Source organism: Clytia hemisphaerica, unplaced genomic scaffold (assembly GCF_902728285.1).
Source record: "Clytia hemisphaerica strain Z4C2 unplaced genomic scaffold, Clytia hemisphaerica genome assembly, whole genome shotgun sequence".
NCBI lineage: Eukaryota > Metazoa > Cnidaria > Hydrozoa > Leptothecata > Clytiidae > Clytia > Clytia hemisphaerica.
In genome coordinates this window covers 424,191-451,834 of record NW_027104525.1, presented here as the reverse complement: position 1 = coordinate 451,834, position 27,644 = coordinate 424,191, and the positions used below count along the sequence as shown (strand labels likewise).

The 27,644-nt window shown below is 36.0% G+C and overlaps 1 protein-coding gene across 2 annotated transcripts; it reads left to right on the top strand.

Annotated features, from left to right (window-relative positions):
* The first annotated feature begins 957 nt into the window (after window positions 1-957).
* On the top strand, window positions 958-27,644 carry LOC136822002 (uncharacterized). Of its 2 annotated transcripts, none has more exons than XM_067078220.1 (5): window positions 958-1,196; window positions 16,627-17,221; window positions 18,131-18,280; window positions 23,688-23,798; window positions 26,926-27,644. In XM_067078220.1, the coding sequence occupies exons 1-5, from the start codon at window positions 1,098-1,100 to the stop codon at window positions 27,147-27,149; spliced, it is 1,179 nt and encodes a 392-aa protein (XP_066934321.1). In that variant the 5' UTR covers window positions 958-1,097; the 3' UTR covers window positions 27,150-27,644. The 2 variants fall into 2 exon arrangements, with proteins under 2 accessions (XP_066934321.1, XP_066934322.1); XM_067078221.1 differs by having other exon boundaries at window positions 960-1,196; window positions 23,688-23,716; window positions 26,926-27,057.

The window sequence follows — 27,644 nt, the reverse complement described above, 5'->3', positions numbered from 1 at the left end:
GTGGTAGGATTCCCCCTTCCATATTGTTCGACAGAAGCTTGATAGCTGAGTTCAAGTTTCCTTTTGATACGTGCTCGCGAAATTTTCGAGAAATGACGTTGATGTTTTTCTTTCTATCAACTTTTGGTAGTCTCTTTTGAAGGGTGTCTGCTTCTCGAAACAGCTGGTCAAATTCTCCTTGCTGCCAGAGTTTGAGCCTTCGATTTAGTGCATCGACATGATGCTTACTCTTGGAGTTCTTGGCCGGTTTTTGCAATAGAAGCGCTGGCATGATATGTACTGCGTACATCGCACATTCTTTAATCGGGCTGTCGGCTAACCATTCGTTGATCAATCGGGTAGTTTCTTTGATGTAGTCTTTCCCGGTCGAACCTTTCGGCAGCATAAAGATGTTCTTCCTCCAGTACACTATCTTTTCATAGCATTGTTTCAGTTCGTGAGTTGCTTGATCGCCGTTGAGTTGGCCCCACATGAAATGATGTTGTACCATGGGTTCTTGAGGTGGAGGATCCGGTGGTCTGGGTGGTGGTGGAACTGGAAGTGGTTGAACGGGTCCATTGCAAAATGGAAGATGTTGTAAGACGCCGTTGTGAACGAAATCTTTGCTGTCCACACCTTTCGCACGCCACCAGATTGTTCACGTTTGTTCGATTGATTCGGTTTTCAGCATTTTCGGTCGGATCAGCTTCGTTTGGCATTTTGATACGTTAAAACCGGCTGCGAAAGAATCTTTACAGAAGACAATCACCTTTTGTTGCAAATTTGGTCTGCTTTTTGTATCTGTTTATCTTCTTTTTTGCTCGGTTTTCTTCAATATTACCGGAGCGCTGAACTTAACGACCGTCCGCCATCTTTTCTTAACGAAAAATTTTTTGTATGTTTGCGTATTGGCGGGAAAAAAATAGACCATACTGTGGAGCAATATCAGCAATATCACCTATATCGAATTATTTATTTACTTGAAAAAATCTACTAGCATTCTCAATGTAGGTCAACTGGATCGAAATTTTTATTTTAGTCAAGGCAAGCAAGGGAGTGGAGTGGACGTATTTTCAACTTTCAAGCTTAAATTTTAGCAAACCTTAGGATGATTCATTATGTCCTTCACGGAAGAGTTAATGAAGTGGTGTCTTTTCCCTGGAATATGCTGGATGGTTGTAATTTTATGGGCTACTTACTATGCTTTAGCACCAGCGGTATGAAATTTAATTAACATATTGCTAATAGTTGTTTGTTGATATGACCGATATGATGATATGTCCCAGACCCGATCAATCGAACAGTTAGTCACACTAGGAAATCTAGCTTTCAGAAAAAACAACATCAGTCATCTACAGGATGTATTTGCACAACAAGGATGAGAGTTACCTGAATCAAGTTCGCAAGACAATTACCGTGAGAGGTCCTAAAGCCGACAGCCCAGCCTAATTCCGACCCCCCAAATAACTGTTATGAAAAAAAATTCTATGTTTACAAACATTCCCTCTCCAAGTTGAACGATAAACTATTGCTAGAACTCTCGAAACAAAACATCTAACAAGATAGCTGTAATGTCAAGATGTCAATTAATGTAATTAAAAATTGCGAGTTGTAAAAATAATTACCTTTTATTCTGGATTAGTTGCTCATGTTTAAAACGATAACAGTTTAGTAATAAAAGTGACTTGTGCGAGAAAAATACGAAACAACTTGGACTGGTTTCCATTAAGAAACAAACAGACTAAATTGTAAAAATGGCGCGAAGTTGAAAAAAGGGCGGATTTGGTAGCACTAATTTGAATAACAAACATCGAATCAATGAGGCGGCAACTATCAACGCCCTTTTTACCACCTATAAGTCCGGATGTTTATTTACGGAAGGCCCGCAATCGGACAGCTCTTCATTTAAGTGGTACTCTTTGACAACATATATTATCTTTACTAGAATAGGAGCAAGGTGTCATGTAATACATAATAATTGTAATATACGTTGTCTATTTGTATTCTTATCATGTAATATATAATATAATGTAATATACGTCGTCTATATGTATCCTTACACAAAGTCCTAACCCCGCAATCAAGCCAAGTGCCAGTGTAAAGTAATAGAAACCAGGCTTGATTACGTAACGTTTCAAAATGAGCACGCTCGTGCACAGACCTCTTTTATATTTTTGCGTGCTTTAGAAAATCAAAACATCTCGTTACTTTTTATGATGCTGTTACTACTGTTGTCATTTACCTTAAGGGAAGAAATTTTCGCGAGAAGAAATTTTCGCGGAATTTAATTTCGCGAATCAGAGTTTCAAAATGGCAAATTTCGCGGAATTTAATTTCGCGAATGAGCCGATTTCAAAAGTTTCGCGGAATTTAATTTTGCGATTGAGAAGAAGTTATCAACTTAGATTAACTTTTAAGCATCACGGAGTTGTTTATATTTGTTTATATTTGATAAAAAATACGCGTTATAATGCTTAAAAATCAATTATGTCCATCTTTTTTGGTAACACCTGGTCAAAAACAACAAAATAAAAGAAGAAGAAAAAAAATCGAATTTCGCGGAATTTAATTTCGCGATTTAACAATTTTGGTGTGTTTCGCGGAATTTAATTTCGCGAATTACGCCCCAATTCGCGAAATTAAATTCCGCGAAAATTTCCTCCGCGAATATTTCTTCTCGCAAAAATTTCTTCCCTTAAGGTATATGACGTTGTGCATATTGCAATAAAAAAATATGTTTTGTTATAAGAAGCAATTATTGTTATTTGGTTCAATTGGTTCAATGTATCAAATCTCTCAGTTTAGTTGACACTTTGGTATCTTCGTTGCGTCACAGCGAAAGATTTGTTTTTATTTTAGTTTGTATCTTTGAAAGACCTCATCGGCTTTAGGCTGGGCTGTCGGCTTTAGGACCTCTCACGGTAATTAAAACTTGAAAGTTTGAAACAAAATAAAACGTGCAGCAGCCAAAATCAACCAACCAAAATTTGTCATTCAATTCCCGAGACAGCGCTTCGATTTTTAAGGCCTTGTTTATATGCTAGAGTAAAAATAATTCCGCGCATGTAAATGGGTCATTGTTTGAGGTCCGGCAAAATTTCCGAGAAACAGCCTATCCGGTGGTGCGCGGATCTAGGTGGGTTCCGCCTCCCCCGTAGATCTTTTTCTTGGGAAGTTGATCTTCAAATTAGTTTTCAAGGTTGGCTTGGCTCAAATTTTTTCATCTATGGCTCAAATTTTAGGCAATTTCTCAAAGTTTTTGAAAATGTAAATTTCATTAAAAAGCGCCGGGTTATTTTTTCATGAATCCCTTTAGAAGTTTTGCGGCGCATTTTTTTGCTTGAGAGTCAAGTAAATGATATAGCGCTTTCGCAGCATTAATCTTTGATACGCATTTTGGCGGGACGCTAGTGTGACTAACTGTCGAACTTGTCGAACCAATCGAACAATCGAACTAATCGAACTCCATCGAACGATTAAAGTTCGATTAAAAAAATTAATCGAACCTAATCGAACACTCACAATTTTTGAAGCAATAGCAGTTCGATCGATTAGTTCGGTCAGTAAAAAGTTCGATTAGTTCGATGATATTAAATCCTCATATATCTTCCCTCGCTTGCAAAAACTTTGTCCTGGCACACGATTGCCATTTAGACAGTTCCCGGACTTAACAGCTTGACGTTTATTGTACCCAGATATTTGTCTATCCGGAATAAAGTCCGTAGCCCCCTCTGTTGCGATTTCGCGCGCGGCCGAGTGGCGGAATACTACGCCCCAACAAACCCCGCCTCTGGCACTATAAGGATACAGGAAAATTGTGTAATCCGTTATCGGAAGTAATTTCCCGATTTACATTCCGAATTCGGCTTTGAAAAGAAGCTAATATACGGTGGCGGAGCAGCACAAACTTGTCGAACAAAATTGGTTTATCGAACTGATCGAACCGAAACCCATTGATCGAACTTAATCGAACACTCACAATCTTTTAAAAAATCTTACAGTTCGATTAATTTTTTTAATCGAACTTTAATCGTTCGATGGAGTTCGAGTAGTTCGATTGTTCGATTGTTTCGACAAGTTCGATTGATCGGGTCTGGTATGTCAGATCTAACAAAATTAATAACGGCACTGTCATCATTGACAATAAAACAAAGAATTTTCTGTCACGAGTCTTTTTGTAAACATTCCAACAACTTCCATCAAAATGATCTGTCACTGCTAAGTCTACCATTTTTAGAGCGCAGTCTGAGGATTTAGCCGAGAGAGTGCTTGCAGTATGCAGAACGCCCGCGAGCTCCTGCACTGGTGAAAAACATTAATCTGTCAATCATCTTCTCAATTGTGAATCGAAGAGTAGCTTTACGATAAATGCCGCTGGTCATCAGTGGATAGTATTCAATAGACCTTTTTTCAAAGAGGCCACCCTGTTGAATAATTATGTAGTCCAGCAGAAAAAACAATGATAAAACCATGCATAATTATTACAACATGCATGATACAGTAATTATGCATGGCTCTATCATTGTTTTTATGGCTGGACTACATAATTATTCAACAGGACGTCTTCTTTGAAAAAAGGTCTATTATTATTATCCCTTTATTTTCATTCCTAGAGAACTTTCGGTTAGTGTAAAACGCAGGTCACAGGTCACAGGTCACAGGTCAGTGATGACAGGTTGACTCTAATCAATGTCATTGCAGAGGAAAATGTTTGGAAAACACAAAGAAATATCAAAAACATAATTCTCAAGCAATTTCATCCATATAAAACCATTTCATCAAAATTTAACCATGTGCTTTTATCGATCTTTCGCAGTTTGCGCCGTGTATAACGCAGACCAGAAAATATTGAAACCATATTATACGTATAACAGGTATATTACATATTGTAATTTATACGATGGTTACATATAATAAAACACATCGAACTCTAAAACCAGCTAAAACTACCTTCTCAGAGAACTCACGAGCTTCTGATTGGTGTAACTTTATATCCAGTCATATTGTTATCATCACATTCGGTATGCTAATTATTTTTGGTGTTTTTCTCTTGTAAGACATGATATTTTGTGATTCTGTCAATATTTTTGTCAAAAATTGTCATTTAAGTCATTAAAATAACAATTGAATGATTAATTAGTTTCATCCTTCTAAAACCACCCTCTTAGGGACCTCACAAGTTTCTGATTGGTGCCGTTTTATATCCATTCACACTATCAACATCACATTCTGTATTATAAAAGAAAATCGTGCTTTTGTCTTTTCTTGCATCAGATTTTATGATTCTGTTAATATTTTTGTCAAAAATTGTCATTAATAGGGTAGATCGTCAAATGGCAAAGTCAAAAAATTCAAAGTGTAATATTATTTTGTGAAAATTTAATCTATTGTAAGACATTTTGCGCAATTTTTAACCTCCTAGGTCAAAAATCCAGCCATTATAAAGTCTGCCATTATGAATTTTATTTCTTTAGGAAGAACACTCAAGCTTACTCAAAACATTGTGTTTTAGAATGAAATACAATTCCATAATGGCAGACTAGGGCAAATTTCTGACCCAAACCATTTTGATTCTCCCAGAGTATTTTTCGAATACTTCCAAGATCCAAAGATTTCAGGACATCATTTGAAATCATTTTAGAGATTTTAGCCCAAGAAAGCTAGGTTGTTGTTCTATTCAATTGTCATTTTATAATATCTAAATAACATGTATTACTTTTTTGTAATTTAATGCGTTATGTATTGATGTTATGTTATGTATATGTTATGATCTTATTATCTTTTTTTCCGGTCTGCACTTTGTTGATCTGTGACCTGTGACCTGTAACCTGTGACCTGCGACCTGTGACCTGCGTTTTACACTAACCGGAGAACTTTTGCAAAAAAAAGAAAAATAGAAAAGTTGTATTTTTTACTGCTCTATTCACATACTGAATTTGAAAGATGTTCTATATGTGGCGTTTTTTGCAAACTTCAAAAAACTGATTTCTGTCCTGCTTTTGCGGGACTTTAGCTTAGAAGTCTAAATATGCGTTTCCGTAATTTTTGTATGAAGAGTTAATTCTATACAGTTTGAGAGAACGCAATGGTCTATTGCATAACTAATTACTCCACACCTCTCAATGACTCAGTGGATGCAAGTAAAACAAGTAGAAAATCAGAAAATACCTATAAATAAGTTTTGTTCCAATTGGCAAGCTAATATTCTCCTGAATTAGCACAGATTAGCACGCGATAACTCTCTGCTGCTAAAATCTTCCTGCGTGACAACCTATTAAGTGTTTTAGCGCTTGAGTATCACTATTAGGGTTTAATTTCCATACGGGGCAGATAACTTCCAGCTCGTATTAGTGGAGTAATTAATATAGTAGAGGGCATTTTGTAAAATCGCTTGACTATTTTGTTAGAAGCACTTGTTATACATTTTTGGAAAGCTAAGGGGTAGGGGAATCGAAATTACTATGTTTCCAATTTTTTTTCGGACACTTTGGTGTGATTTTCGGACGAATAAAACGGTCTCAGGCAAAAATCATAGGGTTAAAAATTAATGAAAATTTTAGCTCGAGAAAACGGAGACCTGTTGTATATTTTTGGAAAGCTCTCAGAAAATTAAGATTAGAGACATATTGCAAGTATAGGTGATTTCAGTACCTAACTCGAGATATTGAGCTTCAAAAAGCGCAAAAACTGGACAAAATAGCTGTTTCTGGTTGAAAAACACGGTTTTCAAGGGTTAATATCTCGAGTTAGGTACAGAAATCACCTATACCTGCAATATATCTCTAATCTTAATTTTTTGAGAGCTTTCCAAAAATATACAACAGGTCTCCGTTTTCTCGAGCTAAAATTTTCATTAATTTTTAACCCTATGATTTTTGCCTGAGACCGTTTTATTCGTCCGAAAATCACACCAAAGTGTCCGAGAAAAAAATTGGAAACATAGTAATTTCGATTCCCCTACCCCTTAGCTTTCCAAAAATGTATAACAAGTGCTTCTAACAAAACAGTCGAGCGATTCCAAAAAATCGAACAAAATTCCCCCTACTAATATGCTGAACTGAGTCAATAGGTGGTCGCATTCTCCAAAACAACTAATTTTCTATACTATAATAATACCGTGAAGTTGGGTAACTTGCATCAGTGGAGGGAAACTTGCATAGCCATCAAATGACTGACCAATCAAAGCAGCAAAATTTCAAAACATCGCATCTCCGCTTGCAGCTCTACTCTACCATTTTTGTTTTGATTTAACTTTGTATTTTTATGACCAGCCAGGTCATCCATTTGAGGGCTATGCAAGTTTCCCTCCAATGATGCAAGTTACCCGACTTCACGGTAATTATAAGGAAACATCATTAACATTCATGTTCTTAAACAATAAAGCCATTGTTTAGGCTTCCTTATATATAAAAAAAAGATACATAAAGATTAAGAAACGTTGTATTTCTTTTCGATACTTTAAGTTTCTTGCTTACGCATTCATCAGTTGATTAAAAATAACTATCAAAACAAAATTCTACGGGTGCATACCATTTAGCCAAAAACCCAAAAAAGTGAAACAGAGGGTTTAGCGAACGCATTGATTCATTTAAAAGTTTACCTAAACAGACGATCAAAGCCAACAGTCTTTTTTCTGAGTTTTCTTCGTTCGCTAAACCGAGGGTTTAGCAAACAAACTGCACCGTTTGATTTTTTGTTTTGCTAAACCATTATTCTAACCAAGCACTACACCTTGTTTACGCTGGTTCACTAAGCGCACGCATGCATAACCCCTAAGCTCTAATGTTTTCTTCCGCTGGGCTACCATTTTGAAATTCGTTGCTGTGACTTCAGGCAAGATCCTAGAAATCGAATCAGCAATGTAACAGCTTCTTTGTTTAGGTAAACAAACCCAAACCATTTGCAGTTTAGTGAAACAGTTTCAGTTTTTTGGTTTTGAGCATTAAAAGGTATGCAACCTACGTTTATTTAAAAAATTCAATACAGCGTCTTCATATAAAAAAATTGACGTCAATCATTAGAATCAAAGTTTTCAAGTAAGTGTTTGTTTATGTGCCGGCATTTTGAGATAAGTTCAGATCTAGAGTTCAGTAAATTGTCTTTACGCAAAGAGATTTCAAAGTTTTCGTTCAAACAAAGATCACATTTCAGGCTGCTTCTGTTGAACGGTTTGCACTTTCTTACAATTCGCCATGTAACTTTAGGGTTGGTCTGGTTACGAGAATGCCGCCAAAATTCGTTCAAGAGCTTGGTTTCATTTTCGTATTTGGCGTGGTTGAACGATTTCTTGTGGTCGCATATCGCTTTTTGAAGGTTGTTTCTGCGAGACCGATGTAAATTTTTGGTCTGTTGTCAGTGTGGCTTCGTAAGCAGTGTTTTAGCTAAGCAGTTACCGCTCATGGGGCATTGATTTTTGACGATGCAGTTGCATGTTTTGGTTGGTTGTACGATGTCTTGCTTTTTGAGTACTGCTTTGCTATGCCCATCGATGATGGCTTTCATATTGGTCGTGCAGCTATAGCTAACTTTGACTGTATTTCGATTGAACAGCTTGTCTTTGGTAGGGTAGATCGTCAACCCCCATTTTTTTGGACATGTCAAAAAATTCAAAGTGTAATATTTTTTCTGAAAATTTAATCTATTATAAGACATTTGGCAAAAAAAAAGGCCATTTTTCACTATTTTTCGCTATAGTGCGAATCAGGACCCCCCCTGGGGAATGCTGGATTTTGACCCTCTGACCTTAAAAATTGTGCCAAATGTCTTACAATAGATTAAATTTTCAGAAAAAAATATTACACTTTGAATTTTATGACTTTGCATTTTGACGATCTACCCTATCTTTGGTATTTATGATGACGAGGAAAGTATTTGTCAATAAAAAAAAGATATATTTTTTCCTCCATATCTTAGTTCTAGTTCTAGTTCTATCAATTAATTACATAATACGCTAACGTACATTATCATGATATTGAAAATAAAAGAAATTAAAAATACCTAATAAAATGAAAACAACTAAGCTTAAAGTAGCGAGGTATGACTGGAGCTGAAGAGCCACCACAAGGATATAGTGATAGTGTAAAGTAAAGTGAGAGGCTAAGGTGATAACGTAGACCTGAAAGACTTGTGATTTGATCGCGATTGAAATATACATTAAAGTTATTAGATAATAAATATGATTACTTAAAATAAAATATTATAATTCAGCATTTTAAATATAAGCTAAAAAGAAGAAAGTGAATAAAAAGATTTTGCCTTGATTGCACAACCTGAGTTGAATAGAAAATAGAATTGGAGAGTTTGTGAGATTAGAAGATGGTGAGTTGATTGAGGCTATAGACTAAGGAGGCACAGCAGGAATAGAGATAATAAAAGCTAGAGATCAGGAGTTATGAACAAGTGAAGGCAAAATGTAAACAATTAAAATGATATACACAAATTAAGGGTAGTGCTCATTAACACCTTTACAAAAAGAATCATAATTTAACTCAGATATGAGATTCACAGGTAGTTCATTTCTGATGGTGGAGGGGAAGTAACTGAATTCATATGTTCTGATTGGAATAAGTCTCAGATGAGTGTTACGTGCACGGGGCGCTAGAGCGGATAAAGATTCAACTTTGCCATGAAGAATTTTATGCATAAATTTAACTTTTATTTGCTGTCCTCCTGGTTTGTTGGGTTTTAAGTTCAAGATTTCGAAGCATCAATGTGGGGCTACTCATTTGTTGCCAGGTTGGTTGGTTGGTTACAAGTTGGGATTCACATGACCGATGTTTCCTGAAGCCATGTTGGCTATCTGTCAAATGTTGGTGTTGTCAAGGTGGGCCATAATTTTGCTGTGTAAAATATGCTCCAAAATTCTACAGGATATGGAGGTAAGACTAATTGGCCTATAGTTACGGCTTTGGATTTGTCGCTTTTACCAGGTTTGAATACAGGGGCAATCAGAGCATGCCTCCAGTCATCTGGGATGGAAGACTGTTTGAGTGAAGCTTGCATCGCTAAGGTGAGACCAGGAGATGTTTGGTCAGCAAACTTGTTAAGAAATATTGATGCATAGTTTTTAGAGGGGTCAAGACCACCCTTAGGTAAGAGGACCCCCCCCCCTTAAGTGCTAACCCCCCCTTAGGAAATTAATTTAAAATTTCACACCCTCCCTTAGAAAATCAGTATAAATGAAACGATTGTACAAGAGACAAGAGTCATAATTCAAGGAAGATCCCCCTTATCTAAGAAGACCCCCCCTTAGGTAAGAAGACCCCTCCCCTTAACTGGCAACCCCCCCCCCTTCGGAAAGTCAAACTTTTAACACCCCCCTTGCTTTTGGTTCAGCAAAACCCAAGACCCCCCCTAAATGTAGGGGGGGTAGAAACTATGTGATGAGACACCATCTGGACCAGCAGCTTTGTTAGGGTTGATATCGTTAAAGAGTTTCCGAACACCAGGTTCTGTTATATTGATTTCTGGCATGGGTGTATTTACTTGACCCTGTAAGGGTGGGATTCGATAGTCAGGAATGGAGAAGACATTTGAAAACTGTTTGTTGAGGATGTTAGCTTTTCTTGGTGTTATTAATGTGTAAGCTGCCGTTGTCTTGCAGGGGTGCTACTCCACTATCTTCACATTTACGGGATTTTACGAATCTGTAGCATGAAGTGATGATTACTGGATGTTTATGTGTTTGGGTTTTGAATGAGACAAGTTCGCATGTCTCTGATTTTTTTACCTATTCTGCGATGAGTTCTATTTTGCACCACTTTTGGAGTTATCTTTTATTCTGTCACGCGGAAAGACGGAAAGCACTTGTATGATTGAGGTAAAAATCATTATCCTCGATACAGGGATACAAGTGGGTTTCAGATCCAATGATAACATCAATGTTAACAACGAATAGTGCATCTTCTAGGAGTTCTTTCAATTTTCCCAGATACTACGGAAGTTTATGCACAAGATGCGGAGTTGTTTGGCTAATAGCTTTGGTGTCATCGCTGACATTAGACATGTTTGAATCAGTTGAGGAGTTTAGGGTATTGTCAAATAATGATGGGTTGATATTTTTGATACCACAGTTGCAACATTTCCAGGTGCGATCAGGAGTTGATTCATAAGTTTGGTAGATAAGACTGTTCGTTTCAATGCAATCTTTATGGAACCGTTGGTCACACGAGTCACAAGCTATTGCTCTTTGACCCCATTTCACAGATTTGTAACATTCGCCACATGGAAATTTAATAGGACAAGCTGGTCCTGGGTTTATCTACATTATATACCATGTACCGTGAAGTCGGGTAACTTACATCAGTGGAGGGAAACTTGCATAGCCATCAAATGACTGACTAATTATAGCAGCAAAATTTCAAAACAAATGAACTATGCAGCTCCGCTCGCAGCTCTAGTCTACCATTTTTGTTTTGATTTTACTTTCTATTTAATGACCAGCCAGTTCATTCATTTGAGGGCTATGCATGTTAACCTCCACTGATGCAAGTTACCCGATATCACGGTACATTGCTATCTGTCTGTTCCTACGTTGTTGTGGTTGTGGAAAGCACAGCAAACACAAACCCAGACCAAAAATTTTTTGTTTGGGAAAATCTAACGGTTTTTTAAATAACTATCGTGCTAACCTCTAACAATCCAAAATTTCCCTTAACAATGAATCGCTTTTTCTGACCACTGATATTGGTCCAGATGCAATTTATGGAACAGTTCCATTTAGACCAAACTAGCTTTGTCAGTCTAGACTTAAACTTGTATGTTCAAGATTACGGGATTTCCAGTCCGAGTCAATTTTATTTCGTTTTCAGCGGTTTCATTTTCGATTTCAAGCCAACATCTTAGCAACGGGGTGCTCGCCCATAGTTACAGGGGTTTGCGAAAGAAAAAAAAAACATAAAAAGTTTTCCAAATCCCCCATTTTGATTGATACAATGAAAACGAAACTTTTCTATGTTTCACTTTTTTACACCAATTCTTCAAAATGAAAAAAATTAAAATTTAAAGTTGACAAAAATATCCTGGTTTTCAAGAGATTGCATATCTCATACTTTTTCAAGAGATTGCATCTCTCATACCAAACCAACAAAATGGAAACAAAACATCAAATCCAGGAAAGAATAATAAAAAACCTTCATCAGCTACCATTTCTTGTAACTATCAATAAAACCAAGAGAATTAGCAAAAGTAATTCGATTCATGAATTTTGGCTTTCGTTTAGCAAAAAGTGATATTCATAGTGTGCAGAGGGGTTCAGTCCCCAGCATTTTTCAGGGGGGCTTAGGATAATAGCCTCCCAGCTAAATTCTAGAAATATAGCCCCACCTTAACAAAGCAAAATATCAAAGTAATTTTGCATGCAAATTCTTGATAGATTTATTGCGTTGCAGACAAAAATTTTCTTCAAGAGAGTTAGAACCTTCCCCACAGCATAGATTTTCAACATAATTTAAATTATCTTCAACCTATCAGCTCTATCCCCAGTCTATTACACAACACTCAGGCCCCCCCTAGCAAGCTAGCCCCAGTATTTTTTGAAAAATACAGCCCCCAATCAAGCAAAAATGGTTTAGCCCCCCCCCTAAGCTCAGGGGGTTGCATTCTATGATATTTCACGTGTTCGTTTAGAAAAATTCGATATTTCACTTGTAACCTTGTACATTTTTCGATCGGTTCAAGTATATACAAAGTGAAATCTAAAAACTTTTTAACCTTTTTATTTTAATTAAAATGGTTATCGTAGGTAATTATAATATGTACAAAATAATTACTTTAATAAAAGAAAATGCATACCATTAAGGAGACTTAATTCGCAAGATAAAACGAATAGAACAAAAACAAAGGAAACCAAGAGCAACAGAAGCGAGACACAAAACAAAAACGAAAGACCAAAAGATGTACCGTGAAAAGCACAGGTCGAAATCATATATCGACGCTGTGCCGACCACTCCAGATTCTATTCAGTGCGCAATCAATGCAGAGAAAAGTAACCATGACGACCATCCAAGATTTTGGATGAAGTTCAAAGTTGATTCTTTTATTCCCGTCGTTGAAAACACAGCTAAAAAATGTCATCAATGCTTTTTAAAAAGAGTCAGTGATAGAGGATCATAACATAAATTCTGTACAGGGTGTCCCTAATAAAAGTATCGAGTTTGAACATGCGATTGAGTAAAAAAGTTTGTGTGTGTTATCGCTAAAATATAAGAACGTTCTCCATCACATAGGCTCATTACAAAAGGTAGTTACAACGTATAAATTAATCGTAATAACAAAGAAAAAAGAGGGAGAGCTTAAAATACAATTTTGTGAATACACACTTAAAACTTTCTACTCAATCGCATGTTCAAACTCGATACTTTTATTAGGGACACCCTGTATATTATTTCGATTCAATTAAAGTGACATTTCCATAATTAAAAGTTTAGTAATTACTGTTATACATTTGGGGATCATGTAAAAGATTTTTTTTGAAAGAAACTCATTTCAATTACATTTAGAGGTTTCTGGGGAATTCGTAAATAGTAAACTGCATACTGATACAGTCTGCTAGACATAAAATGGTAATATTTGCTCTTCATCTTTGATTTTTCCTACAGTGATTAGATTGACACATGTGCGATAAAATTTCTATTATTGGTCTTCAGAGGTTGAAATATTCTCAACCTCTGATACTCAGGGTACAAAAGATGATTTAAACCATGCATGAGAGTAGCCAGGTTTCTTCGCTGCCGTGCCTCGGCAGTTACAAATCCTGAAACTCACGGGTTGCAAAATTATATCGGTGCAGTCAAAACATGTGATTTCTCGAAAAAGTTCACGTGATTTTATTCCCATGTTTTTTGCTTTACTACTTTTGATTACAACATTCAATTATTTTATTAGTGTCGATGACTTCGAACCAATCAGAAATAAATGTCATGTAACAAGCAGATGAAAATTTCGAGTAAAAGCGTGACTTGTCTTCAGACTTTAAATTTTGTAACCTGTGTATTTGTTGTAACGGATCCTATATGGCGCCTACTTACTTTTTAAACAGGCCTTTAAATAGACCAAAATGAGATACTTTTGACACATAAAATTCAATTCAAATTTTCAGGAGTAGCATTTTCCCTACGGCAAGATCTGCTCTTATCAGATGAAATAGAATTCTTACCATCGATATTATCGAATTTTGAATCATCTTGGGAAGTTTTAAAATCCAGTCGTTTGGTTTCTCTCTCGCTTAAAGGTTTTGTTTTTACATAAATGTTTCCGTTTCATATCTGACACATATTTCATATCAGGACAGTCACTGGGCGAAATAAGAGATATTTCCAATCTTGGGTCGGTACTAAGTTGTGGGGGCCAGTGCCGGGTGGTGGTCTGATAAGGTAAGTAAAAAACAACTTAGTACATGGTACTAAGTGGTGGTCCTAATTGAAAAAAAGAACATTTTTGCAACATTATATAAAGGACTAAATGGTGGTCTCAGTACCAAATATGAGGCATCAAGTTAGTATCTGGTACTCAAAATCCTGCAAAATCACAAAAAATGTTCTTTCACTTTCTCTTGACTTATCTAATTTTTAAGAAAATGCAAGAAAATATGAGTTGAAGAGAAAGCTTTTGTTTAGTCGAAGAATATAGTCCAGTTTTGGTGGTCTATAAGGTAGAGTACTCTCTTATTTTGTCCATTGATAGAACAAATTTTGGATCGATTTTTCGTAGATCGAATTGTTTGATCGGTGGATTGAAATTAGTTCTTGCTAAGTCTTCATTTTTCAAGTACTTTTGAGTGATTGAAAAAGTTTTAATTCGGGTTTTTTTCATGCCTTTAACTTTTCGAGTTTTTGTTGATATATTTAACACAAATCTGTCCCTTCAGGAAACAAGTTGAATTTCCATAAATCGAATATCTACTATAAAAATATAATGTAAATAACTCGAAAACTTTGAGGCATGAAAAACCTGAGTTATATTTATCAAATAAATCGAAAAGTTAAAGGTACAAAAAAAACGAGTTAAAAAAACACCAAATAACTCGAAAAGTTAAAAGCTCAAAAAAAGCTCCAGGTTATTATTTTTGAGATGACGTCATATGCAAAGTAACTCGAAAAAAATAACTCGGGAAAAACTAACTCTGGAATTCCAGGCCCCGTTGAAAAGGTGTCTGTCGTAGGTTAAATTGGTTTATAGGAAAAGATTCAGATGTCTTCTGTTGAAAGTCTTTCACTCAAACGAAGTTTTCGGCCAGAGTGGTGTGGTATGTTATTTAATACATTGTAAAGTTTTTTAGAAAATTTTAAGGAGGTGTACCAGAAAATACTATTACTAAGAATTAAAGGGTGGTATACCTATTTTGAGGGCGAAAATCAACTTAGTACAGGGTACTTCATGGTGGTGTGTCATTTCTCAATGGTGATATCAAGATTTTTCCGGGTATCAAGAGGTGGTATACCTATTTTAAGGGGTAAATTCAACTTAGTACCAGGGTACTAAGTGGTGGTGGTCTCAGATAAATTTCAAAAAACAAGAAAGTACAACTTTTCACCACTGGTCCAGTACCACAACTTGGTACCCCCCCCCCTGATCCTGGAAATATCTTGAAAATATGATATTTCCATATAATTTTGTAAATATGGAAATATGACTTTTCAATATTTCTAAAATGTGGAAATACCATATTTCATGTTATTATCCGACGCGCGTAAATAGCGACATTTGATTGGCACACAACGAGTTCAATGACAATTGAGCATCTTCTTTTTGACGTTACGTCACAAAATAAAAATAAGACTTTTGATTAAAAAGCTGCCAAGAAACCAGATTTACGGTCTTATAAATTGGAATTATGCTCGGCGAAGCCTCGTCCAATATCTTTTCTCGCACGTCCAATATTTTTGCATATCGGATTCGACTTTCTCCAATAACTGCTTAATATTTCCAAATCTGAAATATCATAAATTTTCAAAATATTTCCAATATTGCATGAAATATGATATTTCCACAACTTTGGAAATATAGAAAAGTCATATTTCCATATTTCCAAAAGTATATGAAAATATCATATTTTCAAGATATTTCCAGGATTGGAAATCTCTTATTTCGCCCAGTGAGTGTCTTGCTATTGCAGTGCTGCAAATAACGACCGGTGACCGGTACTGGTAATTACCGGTCATTTCGTAGTTTCTACCGGCCATTCTGAAGCTCAGTTTTTCATTTTGTCCGGTCAAAATTTGAAGATTAGAGGCTTAGATAAATACTTAATAGCGCTCCTAATTAAAAGAGAAACAGTTTTTAAATTGAAATAGGTGTTTAGCCAATCTAATAATCCAATAAGTCAATCTGTATTTAACAGACTACAAAGATGGTTCCGCCAGACCCCCTGCTCGTTACACTCGTTACACAAAATTACTGGCCAACTGAAGTTTCCCTATTTGCAGCACTGTGCTATTTTTATATTAATCTTAAGCAAATAATGTTTTTCTTTTCCTCTTTCTGACCAATCTTGCTCCACATCCGTGTTAACAGTTGGGTGTTTCAACTTGTATACTTTTTTCTGACTCATCCGATAATATCCTCATTTGAAGCAGTTCACTTGGCACTGAATTTTGTTTATATTCCGGTTAATTTTTAAGATAAAACTTTTTGTTTTCTTTTTTTAAGTTTCATGCTGAGTTTGGTGCTGTTAACAATGGCAATCAAAAAAGTGATATCAATACTACTATCACTACCACATCTTTGACCACAACAACACGTATCAGTACAACCCAAGCTGGAACCACTATCCAGACAACAACTTTAGAAACGTCTACGACAACCATTATCTCCACAACAGCTATATCAACTACTATAACACTCATTAAGAGCGAAATCAAAACAACCACAACAACAACTGCTCAATCAACCACGACAACAACCACAAGTACAACAACAACTTCATCCACAACAACTACAACTACAACTCCGAAACCTACAACCACCACAATAACAACGACAACAACCACCTTACCAACCACAACTACCACTACAACCACACCACCGCCTACCACTTCTACAACCACGACAACCACACCGCCGCCTACCACTTCTACAACCACGACAACCACACCACCGTCTACCACTACTACAACCACGACAACCACACCACCGCCTACTACTACTACAACCACGACAACCACCCCACCGCCTTCCACCACTACAACAACTACTGGACCTACAACAACGACAGTAGACCTTGGACCTGACACACCGTACCCTTGTAAGTTTCTTTCAGTGTGTACTTAGCTTAGCCTTGATAACAATACCGCAAAAACAAAATATTTCACAGTCTTAGGCTGAACTTAAAAAAGGAGTTGGTTTGCCGTCACCCGACCCATGGCCTTGCCCGACCCTAGATTCTGGAGGTTGATCGTCGGTCGGAAAAATTTTATTTTGATGATTTATGAAATTTTCGTCCTTGGAAGGGTGAAGGGATTTTTTAAGAGTCAAACTTTTCCTTTGCCTTAGCTCCTATAATACTAACTTGCCTTCCAAGATCGGCCTCCTCGTGGCGCAAACCGCAAGTACAAGTTACCCAATGATTTTGCCAAACCATTTATCACGTTGTGATATCAGGCCTCCCATTTGTCATAAATTCCTAAATGTTTACAAATTTTGACCAATTTGGTCAAAAGTATTGTCGTAAATTTTGAAGATTTGTCATAAATTTCATAAATTTCTTACAAACTTTCCCATCAATCACTCTAGTTTAATTAAGTCATTCTTTAGAAAAGATCAACTTTTTATTGATCTTCAGCCAGCTATAATCATGATTATAGAATTTTTACATAGATTTCACAACACTTTAACCCATATCTTTGTATTGTACCGGGTGACCCACGAAAAAGTATAACAGTTTGGAGGGTAACTGTGTCGAAAAGAATTTGAATTTTAACTAAATTCTTTTTTCATGGTAAAGAAGAAAGGGAAACTTAAATTTTAATGTATTATTTTTTAATTTTGGAAAATTAGTTATCGAGATATGGAGGTATAAAGTCAAAAGTCATTATAAAAAACAGTTAAAAAACGTCAAAAAAGACAGTATCAAGATATCTTCCTTCAACAACTATGCCCATGATTATTCAAAATCAAACTCTTTTGATGTGAATTTTGTTTTGTTTTGTTTCAGCTTGTGATACTGAAGGTTTTCTCCCAGGCGATGGATTTGGTGAAGGTGAAACTAACATCGGCACTTTCTCTAACTCAACAGAATGCTTAAATGGTTGCCTAAATCACTATAATCGCAAAATTTACAATGGCGCCACATTCAATCCAGGCAGTAAGTGTAAAGCTAATTTTTTTAATGCTCATCCTACGGTTGTTACTATAACGAGGAACAAGAAGTAACAGAAGTAACAAGAAGTAACGAGTAGGTAACGAGAAGTAACGAGTTCTCAAATGAAAGTAACGAGTACCAAACCTAAGTAACGCGTACTTTCAATCAAGAAAATGACGCTCCATTGTCTTGCTTTTGTCACTGGTTAATTGTTTTAAGATTGATGACGTCATTTCTAGATTTCTTTTCAGGCACCAATATCTCGTGATTGGCTTGTCTGTTTCCTTTCTAATTTGGCATGTGACACCTTGACAACAATGCCTTGAAATTCACTAAATTAGATTTTGTCGATTTTGGTGATGACGTCATCATTTGGGCCCTTTTTGGTACTGGAATCCGGACACCTATATCTCGTGATTGGCTTGTCCGTTTCCTTTCAAATTTGGCATGTGACACTTTGACAATAATGCCTTGAAATTAACCTTATTAGATTTTGTCAATTTTGGGGATGACGTCATCATTCTGGCATTTTTTGGTACCCAAATGTAGTTTTAGACCCTCTAAGGATCATCTGTGCCAAATTTCCTTTTTTTTCACCATCTGAAGTATTTTTGTGCTAACAGACCTCACTATTAAATCTCACGGTGACAAAACGTGTGATTGGTATGTGCGACCCATAAGGGTACTAAAGTCTTAAAGGGTATCTTAAGTATTTTAAAGGGGTACTTAGCCATAAGTTTTCCTCTAAAAGGGTTCAAAAATTTCTTTTGGTCAAAGAATTTACTTATTCTGGTTAAAACAGTTTAAAATTGACTAGATGAAAATAGTATATATGTTGAATAAATATTCCTATTAATTCTTAGTTTTGAGTTCTGTTTTGACTAAAAGCACTTTGTAAGAGAAATAGAACGAACAATATTTAGATTAACCCTATTTTTATCAGAGGGGTGTTTTCCACCAGGCTGGCACTCTTTTGCTAATAGCTCACTGAAAAATTCTTTTAACACTCTGAAAGTTTCTGACTTTTAATATAATATTATTAGCAGCATTTTACAGTTATACACCGACCAGATCAGGTTTTATGACTTTTTTGTGTAGGCACATATTATCATAAAATCCAGCTAAAACCCTGTAAAATCTTAAATTTAGCATAACTTTTGATCTAGGCATCCAACTGACTTCAAATTTTGACAGGTTTTAGGTATCAACAAAAAATTTAAAAAAATATTTTTAAAAAATTCAAAACCTGATGACGTCATTGTCATTGCTTATTGAAAAAATTTACTAATATTCTGCATGGATTTTAAAACGTCAATTTTATTAGAATGCTAAAAACCGGCAAATACTTTAATTGTAGAAATTTTAGCGAGACTAATTTTGGCGTGTTAGTTTTCCCTATTTTCGCTAAAATAAATCTCGCTAAAACACGCCAAAACGACAGATCGCTAAAATTTATCCGCACGAAATTTCTGGTTATATTGCCTTGATACATTTTTATCAATAGGAGTGCAAAGTGCATTTAGTGCAAAGAAATGCTAGAAAACGAATTCAGTCAAAAATGTAATACGGGTATTCGCTAAAATTTATCCACGCGAAATTTTTTGAAATCGTGATTCGCTAAAATAAATCCAAAAAAAATCAAGATTTTCCTGACTCGCTAATATACGCTAAAATTAGTCTCGCTAAAATTTCTACGATTAAAGTATGTTAATGCATGAATTTATTATAGACACTGGAAAAACAACGTAAAAAACGGTGGAGAGCGAAGCATTGTCTTTCTTTTGTTTGAGAAAACAATCGAGGATCTAGCCTGGGTATCCAGACTCAAAATTTCAGAAAAAAAAACTCTTACCTCAACATACAAAGTTTCTAAAATTTTAGAGTCTGGTGCAACTAAAAAAGTCTGATACAGTTTTGAATGACACAGTCTGTGAGTAAACCCTTGTTGACAGAATCTCAAAACTTTGGAAACCCAGGCAGACACACATAATTACTTACCATAAAACCTCTTTTACAAACTCAATAAACTTTCAAAACCACTTTAAAGTACATCAAAGCATCAGCCACATTCATAAAGGCTCCTTTCCAGCGGCCATTTTGTTTAGAAATGAACTTGGGTTTCTTTTTCATTTGTTTATCTTTTTTTGCAAGGTCAGCTTTTTCCATAAATTATGCGCGCGCATCGAAAAATATCAAAAACCCCGCGAAAATTCTGCTCAGTGACTGGGCGCGTACTGACCAATTAGAGACACTCGCATATGCAGGGACAGATATCCCTGCAGACGAGTTACTTCGACCAGACCGTAAACCTGAGACAAGATTATAAAAAACTAGACGGTGAAATAGTTTACGGTCTGGATATCCAGGCTATCGAGGATCTAGCTTTGTCCGCAAAGGACAACTGTCATGGCGGCTCGAAGTTCTCTGATTCTGAATAATGAATAATAATCCCTTTTCTAAAAAGTCCTCTATCTTTATCTTTTTGTACTTTTACTCGCCAAAAATTTAGAAATAAATGCTAAAATACTTAACGGATACATGTATTAAATCTGTTGTGACAAAAATCTCATCAGACAAGAAAAACCAAACAAAAGGCCTAAAATGACACAGAATTTTAACTTGGCAATAACTCTCTAACATCTTTCTGAGAAGAGCTATAGATTGACATATATGAGACTTGAGTGTCTTGGCTTCACCGTGGTATGAAAATATTTCGGAGGCTCGCGGTGGATCGGTGGTTTTATTGAGGTTAAATTTGGAAAATTTCTGGTGTCAAGATTTAATTTTTCATACATAGCGTGTTTTTCGTATCTTTCTTGCAACTTGAAACGTCATAACGACACGTAATTAGCAATTAATTTGATGCGTTCGCCTCTCTAAGGAAAACTTAATTTTCATTTGGGAATTGAAATGACTGTTTTAAGATGAAAAAAATGATTAAAATTTTACGAAAAATCATTTAATGAAGGAAGGAGAGTGAACAATAATGTCATTACTGCGTACAAGGCTAGAACATGAGAAATCAATGAAAATATAATAAATGTCTATAATAAATTCTTGGTTAAAGATATTCTTTTTTGCTTTTCGAAATTCAAAACTGAATTGAAAAATCTCCATTCGTTCAACTTTAATTACTATTTTATTGAATAGTACTTTTTTATTGGTCAGCCATAATTGTGAAACTTTGTGATGACGTCATCACCTTAATGATGACGTCATCAACCCAAATTTTCTATGGATTCTTTTTATGGTAGAGAACATTTCTATGGCGCGCCGAATTATTTTTTATTACCAACTTTTTTTTCAACGCCATCTTTTTTTTTTTCGACACCAACTTTTGTCTTTTGACATCGTTTTTTTTTTCTGATACCAGCTTTTCGTTTTTTGCGACCAACTTCATGTTTTTTCATACCGTTTTTTCTCCGACACCAACGTTTTTATTCTGACACCAACTTTTTTTCCGACGCCAACTTTTTTTCGAGACCCGGAAACGAAACTTCTTTTTTATTAACTCAACCGTTTTGGTTGTTTCGCCCACCCAACCTGATTAATATAATGTTTCACAAAATGTAATCCTCCAAAACGTAAGAATCACTAGATACAATCCGTCGTCATGATTGCGGCGCGTTCTATGCGCGTTTTGGAAAATAAGCAGCTGAGAAATAAGTAGCTTCAATTTCTCTTGTCTGAGAAGGGTTAAAGATTCGCCTCTAGCCCTTCAGGCTTGAAACTCAATGGTCATCATACCCAATCAGAATGGATGATCGGCAATGATGTAGTAAAGCCGCTTGCTTTTGCTGAAAAGTGTGTCGAAGTTAGATAAGGAAATCCTATCTAAGTCATAGCCAATTTCAGCGCTTGACCAATCAGAAGCTTTGCGAATTTTCGGAAACAATAGCAGAAATATTTTTTCCGATGTTCACTTTTTTTTTACTTGGAAGAGCTTAAAGCACTCCACTTAGCCCTTCGGGCTTTACAGAAATCTGTGATCAGATGCGCATGTGCATGTATTTACCGCTATATAAACGTAAAGGCCTTTTTACACTTTGAGTAATCAACGTTACCAGGTAGAAGAGACAAGAGTTGTATCGGGAAATAAAAGTTGGTATGAAGGAAAAAAAATGGTATAAAAAAAGTGTGATGATATCGAAAAAAAAAGTTGGTGTCGAAAAAAAAAATAGATCAGTAAAAAACCTTTATTACATTGGCTCTTCTTCATGAAGAGGATGACGCTCTATGAAGGTAAGAAGGGGACAAGAGTCCAACGGAGCGGTATGCAAAAGGTTTAAAATGAGAAAAAATAGGAAATATTTTTTGAATTTTACCAATTCTACAGGAACTGTCGATTTTCCCCATATTTTGGTCGAAGCTGAGAGAAAGATTTTTGATTCAAATGATGACGTTATCACCAAAATTGACAAAATCTAATTTAGTGAATTTCAAGGCATTATTGTCAAGGTGTCACATGCCAAATTTGAAAGGAAACAGACAAGCCAATCACGAGATATAGGTGCCTGAAGAAAAATCTAGAAATGACGTCATCAATCTTAAAACAATTAACCGGTGACAAAAGCAAGACACAGGAGCGTCATTTTCTTGACTAAAGTACTCGTTACTTAGGTTTGGTACTCGTTACTTTCATTTGAGAACTCGTTACTTCTCGTTACCTACTCGTTACTTCACGTTACTTCTTGTTACTTCTCGTTACTTCTCGTTACTTCTTGTTCCTCGTTATAGTAACAACCTTATTCTACCCAGCTGGCACGCAATGTTGTTTCAACGTTCATCTTACGTTATATGGACTTTTTGAATGTTACATAAACGTTGAAAAAATGTTGTGTGCCAGTCGGCTAGGGGCACCCCTCCCCCTTTGCTGACTAACAGGGACATGTTGGAGGCTCAAAGATTCCCGCTACTTAATTCAAGAAATTTATGTTTGCTTGAAGCTTCTTTGTAACGTGGAAGAGCAAAATAAGATAAATCTCACAAATCTAGTTTTAATAATTTATTTAATACTGATCGAAAAATAAAGGCCTAGGCCCAACAAAAAGGTGAGACAAATTGGCTGTCATAAGTGGGAATGAGTAAAAATAAATATGAAAGAAAACCCCTATAAAAACAAAATGGCTGCAATGAAGCAATGAAGAAGAGAAAACCAACAATTAATTGCATTCTATTTTTCCTACCTGTAATGGTCTCAATAGGTTAAAAGCCCTGCAAATCAGTATTCTTTTTATCCCCCCATAGATGCACGATAATTACTGATAATTTTAAGTGAGAGGTCGCCAACGAATTTTAAATCTGGCTTCCCAGGTTTGGTCAGGCCTTCAGGCAACTGTTTAATAAAAGAATTAGCAGTTTGAACAAACCAGGGGCTGAAAAATAAACATTGATTCTCGTTTTTTCATAGGTGGTATTTGCTATTGCGAAAATAACCAGGTAGGTACATACCTTGGAAGTCTTAATACCCAATGGAAAAATTGTGTTTATAAAAGTCCCAAACCACCCTACCAGTTCGAAGGTAAGATTATCGTTTCTTTATACAGATTTGAAGAGTATATGTCTCTTTATGCAACTTCACCAGAAATGAATAGATCATTAAATCACGGTGCGTTGTTAGTTTAATCTTCAGTTGGGCCATTGGAAAAAGTAGAAAATCGGGCTCCCCCCTCCCCCAGAAAACTAAAAAAGGATAGGGGAAATCGTTTTTCCATTTTTTTTTTCATATCTTACGATGTTTTAGCTGTGTCAGTAAAACCCAAGGTAAAAACCTAATTCTACTGGACTGAGAAGGGTGAAGCGAAAGTGGGGAGGCACACTTCCCTATCTTTCGTTAAACAGTAGTAGGAAAAAATAGCTTTCGGGCTGCGGTAGAAAACTTACTTTACTCACTAAATGATTACCGTGAGATCGGGTAACTTGCATCAGTGGAGGGAAACTTGCATAACCATCAAATGCCTGACCAATAAAAGGAGCAAAATTTCAAGTAAAAGTGCAAGAACTGCGTAGCTCCGCTCGCAGCTCTATCCTACCATTTTAATAATAATAATAATAATAATGTATACAAGTTCAAGGCACACGAGGGCCTCTGAGAACCGGATCTTGATTGCAATTGTCTTGTCTCGAATCTTTTCGGATGTTTTTTCCAAGCTTCGTTGAGTCTTTCTTTAAAGATTTTGACAGTCTTTGCCTCTACAACGTATCTTGGTAATCTATTCCAGTTTGGTATACTCCTGTAAAAGAACGAGTTGGTTTGTGCGCCTCGGAATCCATCTTTACCAAAATTTGGTATCAGCTCATCATTGTGTCTCCTGTTCGGACACGTTCGAGTCGATAATTTACTTGGAAGAGTATTTTTATCGTAGTAGTGGAGATGTTTGTATACTTGGACCATATCACAAAAGAGTCTCCTGAATTCAAGTGTGGGGAGGTCAAGTATGCGCAAGCGTTCTTCATAGGACATATCTTTGCAGATAGGTACGAGTCTTGTGGCACGTCTTTGTACACCCTCGATCAAATTAACATATTTTCGAAGTTTAGGTGACCATACCGACTGAGCATACTCCAAGTGCGGACGGACAAACGAAGTATATAGTACTAGGAAGATGGATGTATTCAGATGTTCAAAGCTCCTGTTAATCACTCCTAGTATTGAATTTGCCTTCTTTACCTGCTTTGCAATATGCTCCTCGAATGTAAGTACTGATTCGATCACAATCCCAAGATATTTCTCTTCAAAAACATGTTCTAGCTGATTTCCATCCAAACAATATGGATAGGCATGTTTGATGTCAGAGAATTTGCCAATAGTTAGTACGTGACATTTGTCGGGATGGAAATTTAATAACCATTCTTTCGACCACTTGACTAGCGCGTCTATATCCTGTTGGATGGAAATATAGTCTTCGATAGTGTTGACCTCTTGGAAGATTTTGGTGTCATCAGCAAAGAGGAGTATAAATGATGATATCACTCTTTCAGGAAGATCGTTGATGTAAAGAACGAACAATAACGGTCCAAGGACACTACCCTGTGGGATACCACTAACCACGTGATCCGTTGTCGAAAATGATTTATTTACTTTCACTGATTGGGTTCGTCCATTTAAAAATGATTTTACCCAAGTCATTATCGGACCATCTATGCCGTATGCTAATAGTTTCTTGCATAAACGACGATGAGGTACAGTGTCAAAGGCCTTTGCGAAATTAAAATAAAATAGATACTATCAATCACTTTTCCCTCCTATGTACTTTCACAACACGTATCCAAGTAATACAACAGTTGTGTAACGGTGGATCGATTTTTGATAAAACCATATTGCTTGTTCGATAAAAGATGTTGATCAAGAAGATGCTCCATAATATGCTTTCTCACTATTGACTCCATCAGTTTGCATACTATGGATGTCAAGCTTACAGGTCGATAATTTACTGCAAGATTTTGAGCACCTTTGTTCTTATATATGGGTATTACGTGAGCTTCTTTCCAATCCTTTGGTAGAGACCCTTCCTTTAATGATGTGTTCATTATTACTGCAAGAGGTTCAGAGACGTAGTCAGATAACGACCGTAGCATCTTAGGATGTATTCCATCAGGACCGAATGATTTATTTTGATTTAGATGTTTTATTTCGATCTGGATCATTTCTTTTGTTATATGGATTTCATCGATTACGGACTTTCTTTTCTCGAAGTCCGGTAGCTCCCCAGGAGGCTCTCTTGTGAAAACACTGCAGAATTGACGTTGAAGTATTATATTCGCCTTTTCATGGTCTTCATGTTTCAAAGAATTCTTGTCATTTGGTGCCTCAAGTAATAATTTTAAAATCTCATATTTTCCACGCGAGTATTTTTGGCGAGTTACTTGCCGATATGTTTCTCGATGGCTGCTGGACGTGTAATCTCAAATTTAATAATGAATAATTATGCGTGCCATCACTTATGATTAGGGTTACAACCCGCAAATTTTGTAAATCAGGTTTGTTTTGATTTAACTTTGTATTTTAATGACCAGCCCGATGCAAGTTACCCGATCTCATCACGGTACCCGCTTAATGAACTATGATTTGAATCTTGTGTATGCTCAAAGTCAATTCGTTTGTTAAGTGTCCACTGATTATTGTTTTGATTGCGATTGTTTAGCCAATGCTCCAATTCTGCCGAAGAAGTGGAAGTTCTTATCCTTTGAGGGAACTTATTTTGGCGAGAACTCGAAATTCGGCAAATTAAGTTCTCACCAAAATTAAAAAAATCGTTGATTCGCCAAAATAAGTTCTCGCCAAAATTAAAAAAATTGTTGATTCGCCAAAATTAGTTCTCGCCAAAATAAAATAAAAAAATTTAATCCACCGTTCGTCAAAATTAGTTCTCACCAAAAAATGTTCCCTTAAGGTAGTACTAAAGGCGTACAGACTCGCGATTTTTTTACGAATTTTGGCCTTTTTCTTTTAAATAAGAGTGATATCGTTTGCTTACTCATCTATTTTAATTCACAAGCTTTTTCACATTGGATAAAACCTTTGATATTATTTCCAACGTCGTATAATATGTTAGAATTGAAGCATCGGTTGAAAAATGGCAAGCAAAACAATAATTAGTGCACACTTAAAGCGAATAAAACAAAAAAAGTCTACTTTACTTTTTCAGGTTGTCCAAATGATGATTGGGAGGTTGGTCAGGGAAATTCTAGCTTAACAGATGCTAAATTTCATTACAGTATGTCTTCATGCTATGTCCATTGCATACATACACACAATAATAGATTAACCCATGCTGGGGTATCCTACAACCATTTGCTCCGTAGCTGTAAATGCATTAGCGGTGTGCAACCTTTAAACTCATTAAGTCTTTGGAGGACATGTTATAAGTGAAAAAACTTTTTCAATCAGTCACAAAATTTCTTCCCAAAGTACTAATTATCATTTCAACATTTATATGTACTGTACGTCTTTATCCAAGGAATTATTATAGACACTGGATATTTCAATTCATTCGGTTTTACCGTAAAAAACGATTACTTTAAGGGCATAAACTGTCGCGGGCAGAAACTTTTGCGTTAATCGCGATTTTGATCCTTTTTCGCGAAAGTTTCTGCCAGGTCAGAAATTAAACCTTTCCTATTCAGTTTTGCACTGTTTGCTAAATTGTTGCGTGTTTTATGAGTTTTTGTTACCAAAAAGGTAAATTTTAAATGAATTCGTGAAAGTTCTATCTGTGAAATTTCGGCTAAAACCATAATTCGCGAAACTTAAATTCGCTAAATTTCGTGACTTTTTTACTTCGCGAAACTTTCTGCCCTTAAAGTACATTACTGGTATAATTTCACAAAAACATGTACTAGTGAAAAAAAGAAGAAAATAAAAGTA

Coding starts and splice junctions, on each gene's coding strand:
- LOC136822002 (XM_067078220.1), top strand. CDS start 1,098: ATGTCCTTCACGGAAGAGTTAATGAAGTGGTGTCTTTTCCCTGGAATA. Junction 1,197..16,626: donor ACTATGCTTTAGCACCAGCG/GTATGAAATTTA, acceptor TCTTTTTTTAAG/TTTCATGCTGAGTTTGGTGC. Junction 17,222..18,130: donor ACCTGACACACCGTACCCTT/GTAAGTTTCTTT, acceptor GTTTTGTTTCAG/CTTGTGATACTGAAGGTTTT.